At 53.1% G+C, this 21154-nt stretch overlaps 1 protein-coding gene across 1 annotated transcript; it reads left to right on the top strand.

Annotated features, from left to right (window-relative positions):
• The first annotated feature begins 594 nt into the window (after nt 1-594).
• Nucleotides 595-16537, top strand: LOC121837284. Its single transcript, XM_042292869.1, has 3 exons — nt 595-598; nt 1228-1344; nt 15986-16537. The coding sequence occupies exons 1-3, from the start codon at nt 595-597 to the stop codon at nt 16225-16227; spliced, it is 363 nt and encodes a 120-aa protein (XP_042148803.1). The 3' UTR covers nt 16228-16537.
• Nucleotides 16538-21154: the final 4617 nt, after the last annotated feature.

The raw sequence follows: 21154 nt of genomic DNA, 5'->3' as shown, positions 1-21154 counted from the left end.
TAACGCGTGCTGATCTCGAGGCATTGTTATAGTTCGGCTCTTCTCATCACAGCAGTGGATGGACACGAGTCAAAACCCGAGTGTCCGCTGAAGCCTTGATTTGTGTGAGCCAAAGTCGAGTTCTCACGCAGTTCTCGTGTCTAATTCATGAGCCGCGCTCGACTGTCGTCAGGCGGGTAGTTTCGTTCCCACAATTATGTCATGAAACCTTGCGGAGGAACGGCTGAAAAAAATAGTCTCTTATTCTCGCAGTTTCACCGCGACCAAAACGCTTCTGAATCAGTGGCGGCCCGTGCGAGTATACTTGGGCCAGGCTAGGACCAGCAGGCCTCTGTAAAATCACGAACATTCCAACCCGATATTGTTTGATGACCTCTTGACGGCTAATAGAGTAAAGTTCGCCGTGCTTTCAAAGGACGAAACGTGAACAAATAAAGTCATAAATAAGTACGTAACACAGATGGCGTATTTGTTTTCCACCACTTAAGGCTTTGGAGAGCCGTCCACAAAAAACTGGTTTTGTGGCCATAATGTGGCGGGCTTTTTCCCGCTGGAACACGGTGCTATATTGACGGTCGCTGACGAATGATCCTAATGGGTTAGTTGTTTGGGATCCTTCGTCTGCCCCACTTCAAACGTCTGTTCGGGGGCCCTTAATATTGCGATGTGTGCTCGTCCTCCGCCTAGTTTCGACCAATCACAGCGTATTTCAATTAATCTCACAGCGTCACGTCATGCTGAGTGATGCGACTCACTATCACATTACTTACTAGTGTTACGTTGTGGAGCCATTCAGGTTATGCCATGTGACGTAGTGGCACATGACGTCAATATTGAAACTTAAAACGTCACGTCATGTAATGCACTTTAGCGTTACGTCACGTGTAAAAGGTGTGGTGCAAGTGACGTAACGTATGTGCCATAAAATTGCTGTGCATAATGTTACGGAGCGTCCCTGTCACATGTCGTGTGGTGATACTTTATGTCCGATCATCCTGCCACGCGACACTGCGTTTATCGCAGAGAAGTCTAGGTTATTTCATCATAATTACAAAAAATATTTATCCAAATATAGCTGCAGAGCCGCCATGGATAGATGCGCACGAGCTCATGCTTTAGTGGCCATTAAAACGAGGTCACAATTTAGAATGCACAATACCGTTAGGAGCATCGCTTGTGTTCGGTTGGTCATTTCCTTTGTTTATCAAGTTTATTGATTTGCCTTAGGTGGAGAGGACGAAAGCTCCGCTACCCAACAACCTGTGAGCGGTTCAGCCGGCGTTCCTCTCTCCTTGGCTCGTCCGTCAACACCAGTGCCAACCTCAACAACAAAACCACCGCCTGGTGAGTATTCAAGGAATGATAGTGCTGCGATGCCGCCGAGATAAGTGCGTCCGCAAACTGGTTCAAGTTTAACTGGAAGAGTTCCATTAAAAAAAAACTCGTCTAAGTATTTTATTTATTTTATGTTTTTGTCAGCAGTGAAAAGCCTAGACGGAAGTGCGCTAAGCAAGAACTTGTAAATGTAGAAATACATTACTCGGAGTTTTCAAAAATAATAAAAATAAAGTGAGGTTATGACGCCGTTCGCTACCCTACCCGTCGTCATCCTGCCTGTCACAGATTTCAACGGGTTGTTGTGTGTGTGTGGTTTTTTGTGTGTGTGCTTCCGTTTTGAGTGGGATACGCGAGCGCCGAGGACACGACCTTGGGGGAAGGAAAAAAGAAAATAAAGGAGAAGCCGCGCGCGTGTGGTTGTTGGAGGGGACGCAGAGCTAGGCTGATGCGGTGTCGTTGGTGTGACGCGGAGCTAGGCTTAAGCGGTGTTGTTGGTAGGACGCGGAGCTAGGCTGAAGCGGTGTTGTTGGTGGGACGCGGAGCTAGGCTGAAGCAGTGTTGTTGGTGGGACGCGGAGCTACGCTGAAGCGGTGTTGTTGGTGGGACGCGGAGCCAAGCTTAAGCGGTGTTTTTGGTGGTACGCGGAGCTAACCTGAAGCGGTGCTGTTGGTGGGACGCGGAGCTAGGCTGAAGCGGTGTTGTTGGTGGGACGCGGAGCTAGGCTGAAGCAGTGTTGTTGGTGGGACGCGGAGCTACGCTGAAGCGGTGTTGTTGGTGGGACGCGGAGCCAAGCTTAAGCGGTGTTTTTGGTGGTACGCGGAGCTAACCTGAAGCGGTGCTGTTGGTGGGACGCGGAGCTAGGCTGAAGCGGTGTTGTTGGTGGGACGCGGAGCTAGGCTGAAGCAGTGTTGATGGTGGGACGCGGAGCTACGCTGAAGCGGTGTTGTTGGTGGGACGCGGAGCCAAGCTTAAGCGGTGTTTTTGGTGGTACGCGGAGCTAGGCTGAACCGGTGTTGTTGGTGGGACGCGAAGCTAGGCTGAAGCGGTGTTGTTGGTGGGACGCGGAGCTAGGCTTAAGCGGTGTTGTTGGTGGGACGCGGAGCTAGGCTGAAACGGTGTTGTTGGTGGGACGCGGAGCTAGGCTGAAGCGGTGTTGTTGGTGGGACGCGGAGCTAGGCTGAAGCAGTGTTGTTGGTGGGACGCGGAGCTACGCTGAAGCGGTGTTGTTGGTGGGACGCGGAGCTAGGCTGAAGCAGTGTTGTTGGTGGGACGCGGAGCTACGCTGAAGCGGTGTTGTTGGTGGGACGCGGAGCCAAGCTTAAGCGGTGTTTTTGGTGGTACGCGGAGCTAACCTGAAGCGGTGCTGTTGGTGGGACGCGGAGCTAGGCTGAAGCGGTGTTGTTGGTGGGACGCGGAGCTAGGCTGAAGCAGTGTTGTTGGTGGGACGCGGAGCTACGCTGAAGCGGTGTTGTTGGTGGGACGCGGAGCCAAGCTTAAGCGGTGTTTTTGGTGGTACGCGGAGCTAACCTGAAGCGGTGCTGTTGGTGGGACGCGGAGCTAGGCTGAAGCGGTGTTGTTGGTGGGACGCGGAGCTAGGCTGAAGCAGTGTTGTTGGTGGGACGCGGAGCTAGGCTCAAGCAGTGTTGTTGGTGGGACGCGGAGCCAAGCTTAAGCGGTGTTTTTGGTGGTACGCGGAGCTAGGCTGAAGCGGTGTTGTTGGTGGGACGCGAAGCTAGGCTGAAGCGGTGTTGTTGGTGGGACGCGGAGCTAGGCTGAAGCGGTGTTGTTGGTGGGACGCGGAGCTAGGCTGAAGCAGTGTTGTTGGTGGGACGCGGAGCTACGCTGAAGCGGTGTTGTTGGTGGGACGCGGAGCCAAGCTTAAGCGGTGTTTTTGGTGGTACGCGGAGCTAGGCTGAAGCGGTGTTTTTGGTGGTACGCGGAGCTAACCTGAAGCGGTGCTGTTGGTGGGACGCGGAGCTAGGCTGAAGCGGTGTTGTTGGTGGGACGCGGAGCTAGGCTGAAGCAGTGTTGTTGGTGGGACGCGGAGCTACGCTGAAGCGGTGTTGTTGGTGGGACGCGGAGCCAAGCTTAAGCGGTGTTTTTGGTGGTACGCGGAGCTAACCTGAAGCGGTGCTGTTGGTGGGACGCGGAGCTAGGCTGAAGCGGTGTTGTTGGTGGGACGCGGAGCTAGGCTGAAGCAGTGTTGTTGGTGGGACGCGGAGCTAGGCTGAAGCAGTGTTGTTGGTGGGACGCGGAGCCAAGCTTAAGCGGTGTTTTTGGTGGTACGCGGAGCTAGGCTGAAGCGGTGTTGTTGGTGGGACGCGAAGCTAGGCTGAAGCGGTGTTGTTGGTGGGACGCGGAGCTAGGCTTAAGCGGTGTTGTTGGTGGGACGCGGAGCTAGGCTGAAACGGTGTTGTTGGTGGGACGCGGAGCTAGGCTGAAGCGGTGTTGTTGGTGGGACGCGGAGCTAGGCTGAAGCAGTGTTGTTGGTGGGACGCGGAGCTACGCTGAAGCGGTGTTGTTGGTGGGACGCGGAGCTAGGCTGAAGCAGTGTTGTTGGTGGGACGCGGAGCTACGCTGAAGCGGTGTTGTTGGTGGGACGCGGAGCCAAGCTTAAGCGGTGTTTTTGGTGGTACGCGGAGCTAACCTGAAGCGGTGCTGTTGGTGGGACGCGGAGCTAGGCTGAAGCGGTGTTGTTGGTGGGACGCGGAGCTAGGCTGAAGCAGTGTTGTTGGTGGGACGCGGAGCTACGCTGAAGCGGTGTTGTTGGTGGGACGCGGAGCCAAGCTTAAGCGGTGTTTTTGGTGGTACGCGGAGCTAACCTGAAGCGGTGCTGTTGGTGGGACGCGGAGCTAGGCTGAAGCGGTGTTGTTGGTGGGACGCGGAGCTAGGCTGAAGCAGTGTTGTTGGTGGGACGCGGAGCTAGGCTGAAGCAGTGTTGTTGGTGGGACGCGGAGCCAAGCTTAAGCGGTGTTTTTGGTGGTACGCGGAGCTAGGCTGAAGCGGTGTTGTTGGTGGGACGCGAAGCTAGGCTGAAGCGGTGTTGTTGGTGGGACGCGGAGCTAGGCTTAAGCGGTGTTGTTGGTGGGACGCGGAGCTAGGCTGAAACGGTGTTGTTGGTGGGACGCGGAGCTAGGCTGAAGCGGTGTTGTTGGTGGGACGCGGAGCTAGGCTGAAGCAGTGTTGTTGGTGGGACGCGGAGCTACGCTGAAGCGGTGTTGTTGGTGGGACGCGGAGCCAAGCTTAAGCGGTGTTTTTGGTGGTACGCGGAGCTAACCTGAAGCGGTGCTGTTGGTGGGACGCGGAGCTAGGCTGAAGCGGTGTTGTTGGTGGGACGCGGAGCTAGGCTGAAGCAGTGTTGTTGGTGGGACGCGGAGCTACGCTGAAGCGGTGTTGTTGGTGGGACGCGGAGCCAAGCTTAAGCGGTGTTTTTGGTGGTACGCGGAGCTAACCTGAAGCGGTGCTGTTGGTGGGACGCGGAGCTAGGCTGAAGCGGTGTTGTTGGTGGGACGCGGAGCTAGGCTGAAGCAGTGTTGTTGGTGGTACGCGGAGCTAGGCTGAAGCAGTGTTGTTGGTGGGACGCGGAGCCAAGCTTAAGCGGTGTTTTTGGTGGTACGCGGAGCTAGGCTGAAGCGGTGTTGTTGGTGGGACGCGAAGTTAGGCTGAAGCGGTGTTGTTGGTGGGACGCGGAGCTAGGCTTAAGCGGTGTTGTTGGTGGGACGCGGAGCTAGGCTGAAGCGGTGTTGTTGGTGGGACGCGGAGCTAGGCTGAAGCGGTGTTGTTGGTGGGACGCGGAGCTAGGCTGAAGCGGTGTTGTTGGTGGGACGCGGAGCCAAGCTTAAGCGGTGTTTTTGGTGGTACGCGGAGCTAGGCTGAAACGGTGTTGGTGGGACGCGGAGCCAAGCTTAAGCGGTGTTTTTGGTGGTACGCGGAGCTAGGCTGAAGCGGTGTTGTTGGTGGGACGCGGAGCCAAGCTTAAGTGGTGTTTTTGGTGGTACGCGGAGCTAGGCTGAAGCGGTGTTGTTGGTGGGACGCGGAGCCAAGCTTAAGCGGTGTTGTTGGTGGGACGCGGAGCTAGGCTGAAGCGGTGTTGTTGGTGGGACGCGGAGCTAGTCTGAAGCGGTGTCGTTGGTGGGACGCGGAGCTAGGCTGAAGCGGTGTCCTTGGTGGGACGCGGAGCCAAGCTTAAGCGGTGTTTTTGGTGGTACGCGGAGCTAGGCTGAAACGGTGTTGTTGATGGGACGCGGAGCCAAGCTTAAGCGGTGTTTTTGGTGGTACGCGGAGCTAGGCTGAAGCGATGTTGTTGGTGGGACGCGGAGCCAAGCTTAAGCGGTGCTTTTGGTGGTACGCGCAGCTAGGCTGAAGCGGTGTTGTTGGTGGGACGCGGAGCTAGGCTGAAGCGGTGTTGTTGGTGGGACGCGGAGCCAAGCTTAAGCGGTGTTTTTGGTGGTACGCGGAGCTAGGCTGAAACGGTGTTGGTGGGACGCGGAGCCAAGCTTAAGCGGTGTTTTTGGTGGTACGCGGAGCTAGGCTGAAGCGGTGTTGTTGGTGGGACGCGGAGCCAAGCTTAAGCGGTGTTTTTGGTGGTACGCGGAGCTAGGCTGAAGCGGTGTTGTTGGTGGGACGCGGAGCCAAGCTTAAGCGGTGTTGTTGGTGGGACGCGGAGCTAGGCTGAAGCGGTGTTGTCGGTGGGACGCGGAGCTAGTCTGAAGCGGCGTCGTTGGTGGGACGCGGAGCTAGGCTGAAGCGGTGTCGTTGGTGGGACGCGGAGCCAAGCTTAAGCGGTGTTTTTGGTGGTACGCGGAGCTAGGCTGAAGCGGTGTTTTTGGTGGTACGCGGAGCTAACCTGAAGCGGTGCTGTTGGTGGGACGCGGAGCTAGGCTGAAGCGGTGTTGTTGGTGGGACGCGGAGCTAGGCTGAAGCAGTGTTGTTGGTGGGACGCGGAGCTAGGCTCAAGCAGTGTTGTTGGTGGGACGCGGAGCCAAGCTTAAGCGGTGTTTTTGGTGGTACGCGGAGCTAGGCTGAAGCGGTGTTGTTGGTGGGACGCGAAGCTAGGCTGAAGCGGTGTTGTTGGTGGGACGCGGAGCTAGGCTGAAGCGGTGTTGTTGGTGGGACGCGGAGCTAGGCTGAAGCAGTGTTGTTGGTGGGACGCGGAGCTACGCTGAAGCGGTGTTGTTGGTGGGACGCGGAGCCAAGCTTAAGCGGTGTTTTTGGTGGTACGCGGAGCTAGGCTGAAGCGGTGTTTTTGGTGGTACGCGGAGCTAACCTGAAGCGGTGCTGTTGGTGGGACGCGGAGCTAGGCTGAAGCGGTGTTGTTGGTGGGACGCGGAGCTAGGCTGAAGCAGTGTTGTTGGTGGGACGCGGAGCTACGCTGAAGCGGTGTTGTTGGTGGGACGCGGAGCCAAGCTTAAGCGGTGTTTTTGGTGGTACGCGGAGCTAACCTGAAGCGGTGCTGTTGGTGGGACGCGGAGCTAGGCTGAAGCGGTGTTGTTGGTGGGACGCGGAGCTAGGCTGAAGCAGTGTTGTTGGTGGGACGCGGAGCTAGGCTGAAGCAGTGTTGTTGGTGGGACGCGGAGCCAAGCTTAAGCGGTGTTTTTGGTGGTACGCGGAGCTAGGCTGAAGCGGTGTTGTTGGTGGGACGCGAAGCTAGGCTGAAGCGGTGTTGTTGGTGGGACGCGGAGCTAGGCTTAAGCGGTGTTGTTGGTGGGACGCGGAGCTAGGCTGAAACGGTGTTGTTGGTGGGACGCGGAGCTAGGCTGAAGCGGTGTTGTTGGTGGGACGCGGAGCTAGGCTGAAGCAGTGTTGTTGGTGGGACGCGGAGCTACGCTGAAGCGGTGTTGTTGGTGGGACGCGGAGCTAGGCTGAAGCAGTGTTGTTGGTGGGACGCGGAGCTACGCTGAAGCGGTGTTGTTGGTGGGACGCGGAGCCAAGCTTAAGCGGTGTTTTTGGTGGTACGCGGAGCTAACCTGAAGCGGTGCTGTTGGTGGGACGCGGAGCTAGGCTGAAGCGGTGTTGTTGGTGGGACGCGGAGCTAGGCTGAAGCAGTGTTGTTGGTGGGACGCGGAGCTACGCTGAAGCGGTGTTGTTGGTGGGACGCGGAGCCAAGCTTAAGCGGTGTTTTTGGTGGTACGCGGAGCTAACCTGAAGCGGTGCTGTTGGTGGGACGCGGAGCTAGGCTGAAGCGGTGTTGTTGGTGGGACGCGGAGCTAGGCTGAAGCAGTGTTGTTGGTGGGACGCGGAGCTAGGCTGAAGCAGTGTTGTTGGTGGGACGCGGAGCCAAGCTTAAGCGGTGTTTTTGGTGGTACGCGGAGCTAGGCTGAAGCGGTGTTGTTGGTGGGACGCGAAGCTAGGCTGAAGCGGTGTTGTTGGTGGGACGCGGAGCTAGGCTTAAGCGGTGTTGTTGGTGGGACGCGGAGCTAGGCTGAAACGGTGTTGTTGGTGGGACGCGGAGCTAGGCTGAAGCGGTGTTGTTGGTGGGACGCGGAGCTAGGCTGAAGCAGTGTTGTTGGTGGGACGCGGAGCTACGCTGAAGCGGTGTTGTTGGTGGGACGCGGAGCCAAGCTTAAGCGGTGTTTTTGGTGGTACGCGGAGCTAACCTGAAGCGGTGCTGTTGGTGGGACGCGGAGCTAGGCTGAAGCGGTGTTGTTGGTGGGACGCGGAGCTAGGCTGAAGCAGTGTTGTTGGTGGGACGCGGAGCTACGCTGAAGCGGTGTTGTTGGTGGGACGCGGAGCCAAGCTTAAGCGGTGTTTTTGGTGGTACGCGGAGCTAACCTGAAGCGGTGCTGTTGGTGGGACGCGGAGCTAGGCTGAAGCGGTGTTGTTGGTGGGACGCGGAGCTAGGCTGAAGCAGTGTTGTTGGTGGTACGCGGAGCTAGGCTGAAGCAGTGTTGTTGGTGGGACGCGGAGCCAAGCTTAAGCGGTGTTTTTGGTGGTACGCGGAGCTAGGCTGAAGCGGTGTTGTTGGTGGGACGCGAAGTTAGGCTGAAGCGGTGTTGTTGGTGGGACGCGGAGCTAGGCTTAAGCGGTGTTGTTGGTGGGACGCGGAGCTAGGCTGAAGCGGTGTTGTTGGTGGGACGCGGAGCTAGGCTGAAGCGGTGTTGTTGGTGGGACGCGGAGCTAGGCTGAAGCGGTGTTGTTGGTGGGACGCGGAGCCAAGCTTAAGCGGTGTTTTTGGTGGTACGCGGAGCTAGGCTGAAACGGTGTTGGTGGGACGCGGAGCCAAGCTTAAGCGGTGTTTTTGGTGGTACGCGGAGCTAGGCTGAAGCGGTGTTGTTGGTGGGACGCGGAGCCAAGCTTAAGTGGTGTTTTTGGTGGTACGCGGAGCTAGGCTGAAGCGGTGTTGTTGGTGGGACGCGGAGCCAAGCTTAAGCGGTGTTGTTGGTGGGACGCGGAGCTAGGCTGAAGCGGTGTTGTTGGTGGGACGCGGAGCTAGTCTGAAGCGGTGTCGTTGGTGGGACGCGGAGCTAGGCTGAAGCGGTGTCCTTGGTGGGACGCGGAGCCAAGCTTAAGCGGTGTTTTTGGTGGTACGCGGAGCTAGGCTGAAACGGTGTTGTTGATGGGACGCGGAGCCAAGCTTAAGCGGTGTTTTTGGTGGTACGCGGAGCTAGGCTGAAGCGATGTTGTTGGTGGGACGCGGAGCCAAGCTTAAGCGGTGCTTTTGGTGGTACGCGCAGCTAGGCTGAAGCGGTGTTGTTGGTGGGACGCGGAGCTAGGCTGAAGCGGTGTTGTTGGTGGGACGCGGAGCCAAGCTTAAGCGGTGTTTTTGGTGGTACGCGGAGCTAGGCTGAAACGGTGTTGGTGGGACGCGGAGCCAAGCTTAAGCGGTGTTTTTGGTGGTACGCGGAGCTAGGCTGAAGCGGTGTTGTTGGTGGGACGCGGAGCCAAGCTTAAGCGGTGTTTTTGGTGGTACGCGGAGCTAGGCTGAAGCGGTGTTGTTGGTGGGACGCGGAGCCAAGCTTAAGCGGTGTTGTTGGTGGGACGCGGAGCTAGGCTGAAGCGGTGTTGTCGGTGGGACGCGGAGCTAGTCTGAAGCGGCGTCGTTGGTGGGACGCGGAGCTAGGCTGAAGCGGTGTCGTTGGTGGGACGCGGAGCCAAGCTTAAGCGGTGTTTTTGGTGGTACGCGGAGCTAGGCTGAAACGGTGTTGTTGGTGGGACGCGGAGCCAAGCTTAAGCGGTGTTTTTGGTGGTACGCGGAGCTAGGCTGAAGCGGTGTTGTTGGTGGGACGCGGAGCCAAGCTTAAGCGGTGTTTTTGGTGGTACGCGGAGCTAGGCTGAAGCGGTGTTGTTGGTGGGACGCGGAGCCAAGCTTAAGCGGTGTTGTTGGTGGGACGCGGAGCTAGGCTGAAGCGGTGTTGTTGGTGGGACGCGGAGCTAGTCTGAAGCGGTGTCGTTGGTGGGACGCGGAGCTAGGCTGAAGCGGTGTCGTTGGTGGGACGCGGAGCTAGGCTGAAGCAGTGTTGTTGGTGGGACGCGGAGCTAGGCTGAAGCGGTGTTGTTGGTGGGACGCGGAGCTAGGTTGAAGCGGTGTTGTTGGTGGGACGCGGAGCTAGGCTGACGCGGTGTTGTTGGTGGGACGCGGAGTCAAGCTTAAGCGGTGTTTTTGGGGGTACGCGGAGCTAGGCTGAAGCGGTGTTTTTGGTGGGACGCGGAGCTAGGCTGAAGCAGTGTTGTTGGTGGGACGCGGAGCTAGGCTGAAGCGGTGTTGTTGGTGGGACGCGGAGCTAGGCTGAAGCGGTGTTGTTGGTGGAACGCGGAGCTAGGCTGAAGCGGTGTTGTTGATGGAACGCGGAGCTACGCTGAAACGGTGTTGTTGCTGGGACGCGGACCTAGGCTGAAGCGGTGTTGTTGGTGGGACGCGGGGCTAGGCAGAAGTGGTGTTGTTGGTGGGACGCGGATCTAGGCTGAAGCGGCGTTGTTGGTTGGACGCGGAGCTAGGCTGAAGCGGTGTTGTTGCTGGGACGCGCAGCTAGGCTGAAGCGGTGTTGTTGGTGGGAATCGGAGCTAGGCTGAAGCGGTGTCGTTGGTGGGACGCGGAGCTAGGCTGAAGCGGTGTTGTTGGTGGGACGCGGAGCTAGGCTGAAGCGGTGTTGTTGGTGGGACGCACAGCTAGGCTGAAGCGGTGTTGTTGGTGGGACTCGGAGCTAGGCTGAAGCGGTGTTGTTGGTGGGACGCGGAGCTAGGCTGAAGCGGTGTTGTTGGTGGGACGCGGAGCTAGGCTGAAGCAGTGTTGTTGGTGGGACGCGGAGCTAGGCTGAAGCGGTGTTGTTGGTGGGACGCGGATCTACGCTGAAGCGGTGTCGTTGGTGGGACGCGGAGCTAGGCTGAAGCGGTGTCGTTGGTGGGACGCGGAGCTAGGCTGAAGCGGTGTTGTTGGTAGGACGCGGGGCTAGGCTGAAGCGGTGTTGTTGGTGGGAGGCGGAGCTAGGCTGAAGCGGTGTTGTTGATGGGACGCGGAGCTAGGCTGAAGCGGTGTTATTGGTGGGACGCGGAGCTAGGCTGAAGCGGTGTTGTTGGTGGGACGCGGAGCTAGGCTGAAGCGGTGTTGTTGGTGGGACGCGGAGCTAGGCTGAAGCGGTGTTGTTGGTGGGACGCGGAGCTAGGCTGAAGCGGTGTCGTTGGTGGGACGCGGAGCTAGGCTGAAGCGGTGTTGTTGGTGGGACGCGGAGGTAGGCTGAAGCGGTGTTGTTGGTGGGACGCGGAGCTAGGCTGAAGCGGTGTTGTTGGTAGGACGCGGGGCTAGGCTGAAGCGGTGTTGTTGGTGGGAGGCGGAGCTAGGCTGAAGCGGTGTTGTTGATGGGACGCGGAGCTAGGCTGAAGCGGTGTTATTGGTGGGACGCGGAGCTAGGCTGAAGCGGTGTTGTTGGTGGGACGCGGAGCTAGGCTGAAGCGGTGTTGTTGGTGGGACGCGGAGCTAGGCTGAAGCGGTGTTGTTGGTGGGACGCGGAGCTAGGCTGAAACGGTGTTGTTGGTGGGACCGGGAGCTAGGCTGAAGCGGTGTTGTTGGTGGGACGCGGAGCTAGGCTGAAGCGGTGTTGTTGGTGGGCCGCCGAGCTAAACTGAAGCGGTGTGGTTGTTGGAGGAACGCGAAGCAAGGCTTCGGAGGTAAGGCTGGTGGAACGCCGAGCAAGGCTTCGGCCGTGAGGGTGGAACCCCGAGCAAGGCTTCGTCGGGATGGTTGTTGGCCCCGAGCACGTCTTCAATTATGTGCGCGTGCTTGTGGGTGAGCGCTGTTCGGGTGCTGTGCTATCACGATTATAATGTGCGAACACCACTCCGCGTAGTCCGTGGTACTATCTGTGCCCCCTGACGATTGAGTCAAGGCAATCCACTTTCCAACGACGTTGCCATGCCGACAATTGTCGCGTTCATTTAGGCTCAAGAATGGCCAGAATCGAAAAACTGTAAAAAAAATGCGGCGAGGTCATTGCTCATGCTTTGCGATTTAAGTGAGGTAAGGCAAAGCGAAAGCCTCCTGCACCATTCGTTGCTGACTAACGTGACCAATATTGCAGCTACAACGACATAGTTCCAAAGCGAACGTAACCCCACTTTTGTCTTCTTTTTTTTAGCTCGTCGGGTGCTTTTTTTCTCACTTCTTCGCTCACTCGCAAGCCCGGGACGCGTTACAAAAGCCAAGGCTACGGTTGCGCCGGCCTGGTGATGCCCTACGGAACACGTACTTCATCATGCCGCCCTCCACGATCTTAAAGGGGTAGGGAAACGAAATATCAGCGCTCATTTTCTAACTTTAATGTGTTGCATGTCGCACCCTAACCTCAAAAACAGCAGTCTTCCGTTGAAAAGCACAAGGAAACTAATTTTAAAGCTAAATAAACGACTTTCAATGTGCACCTGGTGGATGCATGCGGAGCCTATTTGGGAGGTAGCCTAGCAACGTTGTGGAATCTGCTACGTAGTCGTGACGTAGCAGATTCCTTCGGAGCAGCGCCGCTCTTTGGCATTTCAATGTTTTCCTTCTGAGCTTTCCTCCTGAACTCACAAATCGCGTATTGTACCAAACGGTTCAAGAAGACGGAAAGGGAGGACTCTCTTTCTCGGACCCTCGTTCGTGCAACCGGAAACAACCATTCTCCCCTAGAAGATTAGCCCGTCCCTCAAAACTCGAACAAAATTCGCTTTCCCCACCTCGTTCAGCCCTAAGCTGACAGTGTTGTGGAAGCTACGTGCTCCATGGACCAGCCACACGCTCGTCACCCCTCGGGTACTTCGAACGGCTCGGTTGTAACGCGCTGACGCTATTAACACCACCACAACGCTGACAACGCCACCAATGGCAAAGCTCATAACCACGTCTGCTTTGCTACTCCACGAACGCGGGAAATCTTTTCTTTCTGTTTTTGTTTGCGCCGGACATCCCATGACGGATCGCGCTCTCCGTTCGCTTCTCTTCGAGCGCTTGCTCGAGTACACCGTTTGGAACGAAAAATATAGCCGATATAGCCAATCGTTCAAAATACAAACGTGCGATTATCATTTACGGTTATTATCCGTCATGCTTGACTGATTTCCGAACGAAATCTGAACATTTCAATTTACGTTTCCGAACCCCTTTAAGTCGTCCTCGTCATCTTCCTCAAGTGATACTGCGCTCAATAGGACTGTGAACTGTGTTTCCATACTACGCTCGACCGGACTGTATTTTGCCAATACTTTTGTTTGTTTTGCTGTTTTGTTTCGTCGCACATTGAATCGAGGTGACTTAAAAAAAAGGGGAAAAATGCAACGTGCGTCGCCAAGTGAGCGCGTGCGTGGTCGAATGGCCACGCACAAGTTCGGGGTGACAACGTAGACTCGCGACGACAGCGTAGACTCTTGCCTCTTCAGCGAGCTGAGAGAGAGTGCCATGCTTAGATTTGTGCACAGCGAGCGCGGTCGACCAGACCGAGGCGAAGTCGGCTCTCGTGTCGCCAGTTCTACGTCGTGGCTCTGCCTTCCCTGGTGACATGTGCCCTAGCATTCAAAACAGCCTTCTCGAGACTTCATTCGAGTCAAACAGACGAGTTTATAGCACGATAGACTGTCATGACAAGAGTGTAACTTACCTAGGTTGCGGCGTAAAGAGGGCTTTTATTTTCCTGGACGCCGGCGTCAAGAACTGACGAAATTTACACAAAAACATTACATATAAAAATATAGCACACAACACACATATTAACGAATAGAAAACATATCAGGGACATAGACAGGTCCACCTACGTTAACGCTGCGAAATACATATATTTACACGCAATAAAAATGCACTGAAAGAGGTAGAAAGGAAGAATAATAGCTAAAAAACGGAAGATTGAGATGACATCAACACCGCTGTAAGGCAACGCGAACGGAGAGCAGCCGTCAAAACTGAATAGGTCTAGAGGCAGCTATGGACGCCTTTCTGATCGCGGAGCATTGGCGAGGTACTCACCTTTAAGCTGACTAAAAACATTCTCGCATCGAGCGAGCCCATAAATGAATTTCTTCTACTTTCCTGCCTCTGCGTTCCTAACAAAAAGGTCGCGGGTCTATAGTCTAAGGACATCAAACTCCTTCGAGTCGGCTAAAGAAAATGTAACGGTCGCGAGCCTATTGCTAGAAAGACAGACATCCTCTTATAGCTGGCTAAAGAACAATGAAAGATCGGAGGCCTATAGCTTCGGTGAGAACAAATTGGGGTGTGTTTATGTTTATACAGCTTACAACTTATTCTCCCTCAAGGGGCGACTTGTCTCCCAGCTGTAGATAAGAAATTTAGCCAGTGCAGTACAACCCCTAGTCTGTTGTCTTTAACGTGCATCACGCAGTAGAGATACACGACCGCACGCCGGTACGATGATCATCCAAATCGAAACAAGCAGGGGTGGGGATTGCGCCCAGGATCCCTGGGTTCTGCAGCGCAAGCTTTCGCTCCACGTGCTCCGAGCTGGTGTGCGCTAGACCACTCGGCCACCGATCCCCATAGCTTTGGTGACAAAAACACATTGAGTGGGCTAAACAAAGTTCCATTCTCGCTAGTTTATAGCTTTAAGAACATACACCACTCTATAGCCGGCGAAAGCACATTGAATATTCGCAAATCTATAGCATTAAGGACATGCGTGTTTCTATATCTTGCTAAAGAAAATTGAATAGTCGCGATTCTATAGCGTCCTAGACGCGTATTATTTTATATCCGGCTATCGAGATATGAATGGTCGAGATTCTACTGCTTTGAAGACATAGATTGTTCTGTAGGTGGCTATATCTCACCATAGGGTTTCCATAAACGCCCATAGATTATTTTCGCAAGAGAGAGAATGCATGCGGTTGAATTATTTTATAATATATTATAATAGATGAAAGCAATACCTGCGCATTTTATACAAACTTAAAATGGCTACGGTGGGGTAGCCATTTTAAGCCCTAAAAACAATATGTTGAAACGCGGATCGGTATTACTACATCTCCCTGATTAACTCTGTAATGTTCCCTGTCAAAGGTACACGTGCACTATGATGAGCACTAAATTGTTGAAAGCATATACTCTGCATTACAAGCTATTTAAGTAACCAGTTCATTAAATATACTGGTACAGGTAATACTCGCACAATTAATAAAATGTAGGATTACTTTCCTTATCTTATATTTTCCCTTTCATAAAATATATAACTATTTTTGTGTGGTAGCGTACTCAAATATCAAAACCGCATAACGCCACTTAATATGAACGGTGCATTGTTAAAATTATTGTTCATAATTTTAGATCAAAGAAAAACAAAAAGAAGGATATATTAGAAACCACAACACTTCCACAACAGTTCTCTTTAAAGGGGTTGTGCAACGACATTGAGTGGGAATAATTCTTACTTTACACCAGCTTCCTGGCCCTAATGGGACCCTAGAATACTTGAATGCAACACCACTGACCAAGAAGCGTCTTCGTCGCGGCGGAATTTAAAGGATGAAAGCGTGGCTTCTTTTTCAGTGTCTCCTTCCAAAGCCGCCTATTGCTCGTTCGCGAAATTTGATGACGGGTCTGTGGGGACAATGGCAACAGTAAGATCCCCGGGAATGCGTCATCGAGCTTTTGCGGTGACGATATTCAAATGCTGCTCACACAGTGGACGCGAAGACTGCGTACACATTCGATCTGGGCTCGTGACAATCGATGCCTCGACATGCATTCGGGTAGTGGCCCGTGTCCAATCGCTGCAACGACGCCAATAGCCGAGCCATAACAATGTCTGGAACTCAGCGCGTGTCCTGTGCTTCGCCAACCCCAGCGCGTGGCTATGACCAACATTGGCGGCCTATGATCGGCTTCAGATCACGTGGCCGCTTGTTCTGGCTCCGAGTTGAGGGGGTGAACGGTACTCGTTTTTCTTTATTTTTTTTTCTGGAACTTCTATTGCGTGGGATGAAAAACGAACCAGTGTTTCATAGTTCATTAACGTCACGGATCCGTTTTAAGCGGTATTTGCGCAAAGTAGAAAAATTGTTGCATGGCCCCGTTAAATAACTCCCTCCCCCTTAAAAAAATAATATTAATCTCTTTAGATAACGTTTTTTTCGTTTCCGATAAAACGCAAAGTAAATGGGTGAAATATTTGGGAGTAATGGGGGCGCTCAGTATTCGGAAGTAAATGGTAATTCTTTCCATCTTATTTTGCAGCTTGGCCCTCGGACAAGACGCCCATCGTCTGCACTATCGGGAACTTGATGAAGCCTACAACTGTGGGCCCAAAGGATGGAATTTGTGACTACGTCTTCTACGACTTCTTATACTCCAGGGGATCGGGAACTTTTGTCGACGCCGACACGCGCTCCCTACGAGTGTTCCTGAAATTCATGGAAACTATGACCCAAAACAAAACCGCAGTAACGAAATTCGGAATGGGTATAAGTTTTTTGTAAGAAAGTTCTTTCAAGAATCAACTAGAAAAGCTTTTCGGAGCATCGCGTGGGCGCTGACTTGGTGTTTAACCGTGAATCTAAGCCAATGTTGTTCCCAGCAAACAATGTGGAATAACCTAGGTCTAACATTAGTGGGTTTTAGTAGATGGTTCCGATTGGTCCCCAGAACGTGTCCCGCTAACGATACGATGCGTGCAGAAAGGCGTTGGCGGAGTATCGGGTGTCTATTTCGGAGTCATCAGAATGATCTCCTAAAATTCTATTACCAGCGCTTATCTGCCGTGTTCGATCGAGAAAATAAAGTCGTGTATTTTCACCCGCATACATGAACTACAAATTGCTAAAAGCCCAAGCTCTGTCAGAATGTGACGCAGGTGGGGGGGATAAAATGGGAATGTTTCAGAACATGACATTACCGGCATCAAAATATGAAAAAAAAAATACAAAAAGATTAATCTACGAACTGGCGATATTTGGGGCAATCTAATCTAGAGGCATCATTTCTGTAGAGAAGACGCTAGAGAGGATTTACTCATGCATAGGGAGAGGACAACAGACGCGGCTCTCTCCCTGTAAGTGCATCCTCTTTCGTGTCTTCTGTATTTCATGTCTAATGCGCTCCATTCTGCATCATTTGAATACGGATAGCTTCCTGATTCCAAAAGGATATGTCGTCCCTTCTATTCGCTCTATGTTAATTAAAAAAGTGGAAGGCGTTTACAACTCCCTGTAACGCCGAATTGGAGCGCAGCTCTTGAGGAGGAGGAGAGAAGGGTACTGAGGGTAGGGTAGAGCCCTCCTCCTCCTCCTCCTTTTCCTCCTCCTCCCCTCATTCTTTAATATACTCCGGGGGGTCACCTGACCTCGGGGGGATGGGGTCACGTGACCTCGGGGGGGGGGGGGGGGGGAGGGTGTCACGTGACTTCGGGGAGGAGGGGTTCACGTGACCTCAGGGAGGGGGCCACGTGACCTTGGGCGGCCTTGGGGGGTCACGTGGGGGTGACCTTGGGGGGGGTCCCGTGACCTCGGGGGGTCCCGTGACCTTGGGGGTCACGTGACCTCGGGGGTCACGTGACCTTGGAGGTCACGTGACCAGGGGGGTCACGTGACCTTGGGGTGACCTTGGTTACGCCGACGGCGACGCCGACACCGCTCAAGCCGGAAACGGGCGCCTAAGAGCTGCGTTCTAAAAATTCGCTAGCGAAACCAAGACTTCGTTTTTCCTGGTTTCTTCTCTGCTTTCCCCGCCATCCAAACGTGACGTCACCGGCGGGAAGCAAACGCTTTTTGCTTGCGCCTGATTGGCGTAGCCGGAGATGGCAAACCCCCAGAGGCCGCCATGACGATGCACGATTTAAAGAGATCGTAGTGAAGGCTTAACTCGAAAATCAAACGCAGTAGAGCATTCTAATGCCACTAGTCACGCTGGCAGTTCTTATACCGGCTGCAAATGAATATAGCTGCAATCTCCTGTACCCTTTTAGGCCTGGATATGCTTATCAGGGTGTGTGTGTGTGTGGGGGGGGGGGGGGGGGGGGGCTCCTAGACACTAGATAGGAAGTGTACTTTAGACAAGACCTGGCTGGAGGTTTTGTATTTAGCTCGAAGGAGGGCTTTTCTTGATAGGGACTCTTCAAAGCTTGCGTCGGATTCTCTATGGGCACCCTGCAGATCTAGCACAGTGCCTATACGTGCGCCTCTCACGAAGCCGTCGCGCGCACTCATCGGGAAGTGACCTGGGCAGTCGCAGCTCGATTTTAGTGGTACACTGGTGGGTGTGGCGAGGTCGACATGTCTGCTTGGGCTAGCACAATGGTGGAAGCGCGGGAGCAACGGGAGCGGAACAGGAGCTCTACCGTTCTCTCTACACTAAAGGTCTGTTCACACGATGCATTTTTTAGGCGCGCAACAGTTTCGCGACACTCAAGTTTTGCGAAATGTGCTCGTTCACACGTACCGCTTCACGTGCAACAACAACACGCACTGACGCACCGTTTTAAGTGAGCTCCTAATCAGATCGCTATTTATCTGGGGACCTACTTTGCGTATTTTATGCAGTCAATTCACTTTAATTTTTTTTTCACATAATGCACTACTTGGAGCGATCTCGCGTGTGCGCCAAGCCGATTGAGGCGGCAACCTGTACGTGCAGGACATGTGCCGGCGCCGAGCCCGTACGCAGCCAATTCATTGCCGAAGCTCCTATCAATGCACATGGCATTTATAGAAACGCTACGTGCCCAATCTGGTCACTTCTCGGCGCCCATGTCTGCCCTGAGTTTACTGTGCCAACTGTTTCAGAGAGCGCACATGGTTTCACGTTCGCTTGTAAACAAAGCAAACTTGGTTTCAGTTTACTTGATGGTGTCTTATCCAACGGTATCGTCGCGACAACAACGCTATGAGCACTATTCTAATCTCGCCAACTCCCGGTAATCGTCTTCGTCCATCGCTAGATTTTTTTTTTTTTCGTTATGCTACTCACTTTTCCTTCAGTGGTGCTTGACGTGCTTGCGGAAGCACCGGCAGTATCCATCGTTGGTGGTTTCGGTTTTTTTTCGGATTTGGCTCGGCTACAACACCGGCAGTGAAGTGGTCTTCTCAAACAGCTCGCTCCCCCCTCAAAGGCCACGTGAGAGCGTTTCTGAGCGGCCACTGGCGGCGCCCTCAGAATGATTGACAGGACTCGGCAAAGTTTCAGCAAAAGCTCGCTCGAGACGCAACGTGTGCGCGCAACTTTTTTTAGATGCGCGCGTCCTTTTCGGACTCGTTCAGGCGGCGCAACCATTTCGCGAAACTACATTTCGCGACACTAGATGCGCGAGAAAAATGCATCGTGTGAACGGGCCTTAAAGGCCTGTTCACATATACGGCATGGCGCTTCCTAGAGCGTGACTTAGCTCTAATATAGTGCGCGATTAGCGATTTTGTAGCACCTTGTTTGCGCTTCTTGTGCCGCAGTTACTGCTGCGGATTAGCGCGTGCACTGCGGTTCCGATTCCTGTGGTTGGGTGTGCATTAGCAGCACCATGGCAGACATGTGGGACGCTGAAATGGAAACGCGACAAATGCTCTTACGTACGCAATTAGTGCATATGGGTGTGGACGGCTTAACGCCCAGAAGAGCCATCTGGGTGCGCGAAATGTTTCGCACCGAGGTACCGACGGCTACCCGGCGAACCTTGTTCCCTGGCTGAGGGACAGAGACGCAGAACTTTATCAAAGGTGATAATTTTTTAACGGTGTATCTATAAAACAAGGGTCGCGCATGTCGTATTGAAAGCGATGAGGTAGTATCCAATGAATTAGTCGCTGAAAGTCCATGACTATGGATCGTCTGCCCGACCGTTTGCTTGGAGAACGGCTCTTTTACTTCTTCTTTCAATGCCAAAGCAAAAACAACCACAACGGAATCGCCGTGCACGCGCTGCTCCGCAGCAGCAAGCACGGCACATGGAGCGCCAGAGCGCTTCCCTGCTGAAGCGCTAACCGAGCGCTCACTGAAGCCATTCTGAAGCGCTAACTGAGCGCTACGTTACGCACAAATCGGTGCCACAAAAGAGCCGTTTCCAGCGCTTATGAGGCGCTAACTGAGCGTTCCGTTGTATGTGTAAACCGGCCTTAACTCAAAAGTGGCCGATGTTATCGATATGCGGGGTTAGTAATGTATATAAAAAAATATGATTTTTTTATTGCTCTTGTTGGGAAACAAGATCGTCGAGCAATGCCTGGGTTTATTTTTGCTTGTTTCTGGTAACCAAATCGAGTAAAGAAATACTTTTCTAACAGGCCTTTTGCTAGCTACTTGTCACAAACATGGTCCGTAGCGCTACGGAAGAGCTTTTTCTTTAGAAAAACATTCATCTGGTTTCTACAAAATTTTGTGAGAAAATAGCATATAAAGAATATAGTTATTATAAAGAAAATGCATTCGCTTTCCTATCCACAGTTTACAGCTTTTCGGAATTTTTCTGTATGTTTTCTAGATAGAAATTATAAAGAAATTGTTTAGAAAGCAGATAGAGATATCAACAACATTTGCATCCCCTTTCTAACAGTGACAGATCAGTTCTTCGCAAGAGAAAATATATATTTGAGTATAATTATTAGGTTTGCAACGAAACATGCATGGAGACATGCCCTTGCCACTTTTCGTGTGCCCATACGCATATATAAAAAAACACGCCACGGAGCACTCATAACAAACGTAGTTCAGTAGTGTTCACTGCATCAACACTATATACACCCTAGAAGGCAATCACTTGAACGAGGAATATCCCATAATATAAAAATACTTCAAGTATGTTGTTGTTGTTTTTTTTTTGTTTATAATTTATTCCATGTGTGCTTTATAAATGTTGGTGAATTGCGTCGCCAACTATGAAACATTGAATGCAATTTTTACGGAGTCAAAAGAGCAGCCTCCGCAAGGAGACTCCAACTCTGTGTGACGTCGATTCTCTGCACTGCATCTAATTTTATCGCTTCTAGTCTATAGAAGTTCTATAAAATTATGGTGACAAAAATTTCTATCACATTTCTATCGCATGCATGTGCACTATACACTGCGGTTCAAAAGTTCATTGAATATTGCGCATTCTTCGTGACTGGATAGGAAGTTGAAAGAGTCGTCAAAAGTTGGATACGATTTCTATAGGCTGCCTGAAATATTTTTGTAAGGGATAATAGGTGACCACGCGCGGTGCTTGCGTCGAAAGGAGGGCTAAGAGTCGCCAATCTAGCCAGCACCGCAGCGAGTCTGGCAACCAGGAAGTGTTATCGGAATTTCGAACCCACTCTGAATGAGCCATGTCTATATTGTGGTGACACGTCATCGCACTTAGCGCACAACCGCGAAATTATGGTGCCTCTAAAGCCTCTCCGACTGGTGTGTTTAGCGTCCAATGCTGCCCATACATCAAAAGGG

This window comes from Ixodes scapularis, unplaced genomic scaffold (genome assembly GCF_016920785.2).
Source record: "Ixodes scapularis isolate PalLabHiFi unplaced genomic scaffold, ASM1692078v2 PGA_scaffold3__209_contigs__length_174095766, whole genome shotgun sequence".
Lineage (NCBI taxonomy): Eukaryota > Metazoa > Arthropoda > Arachnida > Ixodida > Ixodidae > Ixodes > Ixodes scapularis.
The sequence above is the reverse complement of the archived record's forward strand: the minus strand, read 5'-3'. Positions and strand labels throughout refer to the sequence as shown.

Coding starts and splice junctions, on each gene's coding strand:
- LOC121837284 (XM_042292869.1), top strand. Junction 1,345..15,985: donor AACAACAAAACCACCGCCTG/GTGAGTATTCAA, acceptor CTTATTTTGCAG/CTTGGCCCTCGGACAAGACG.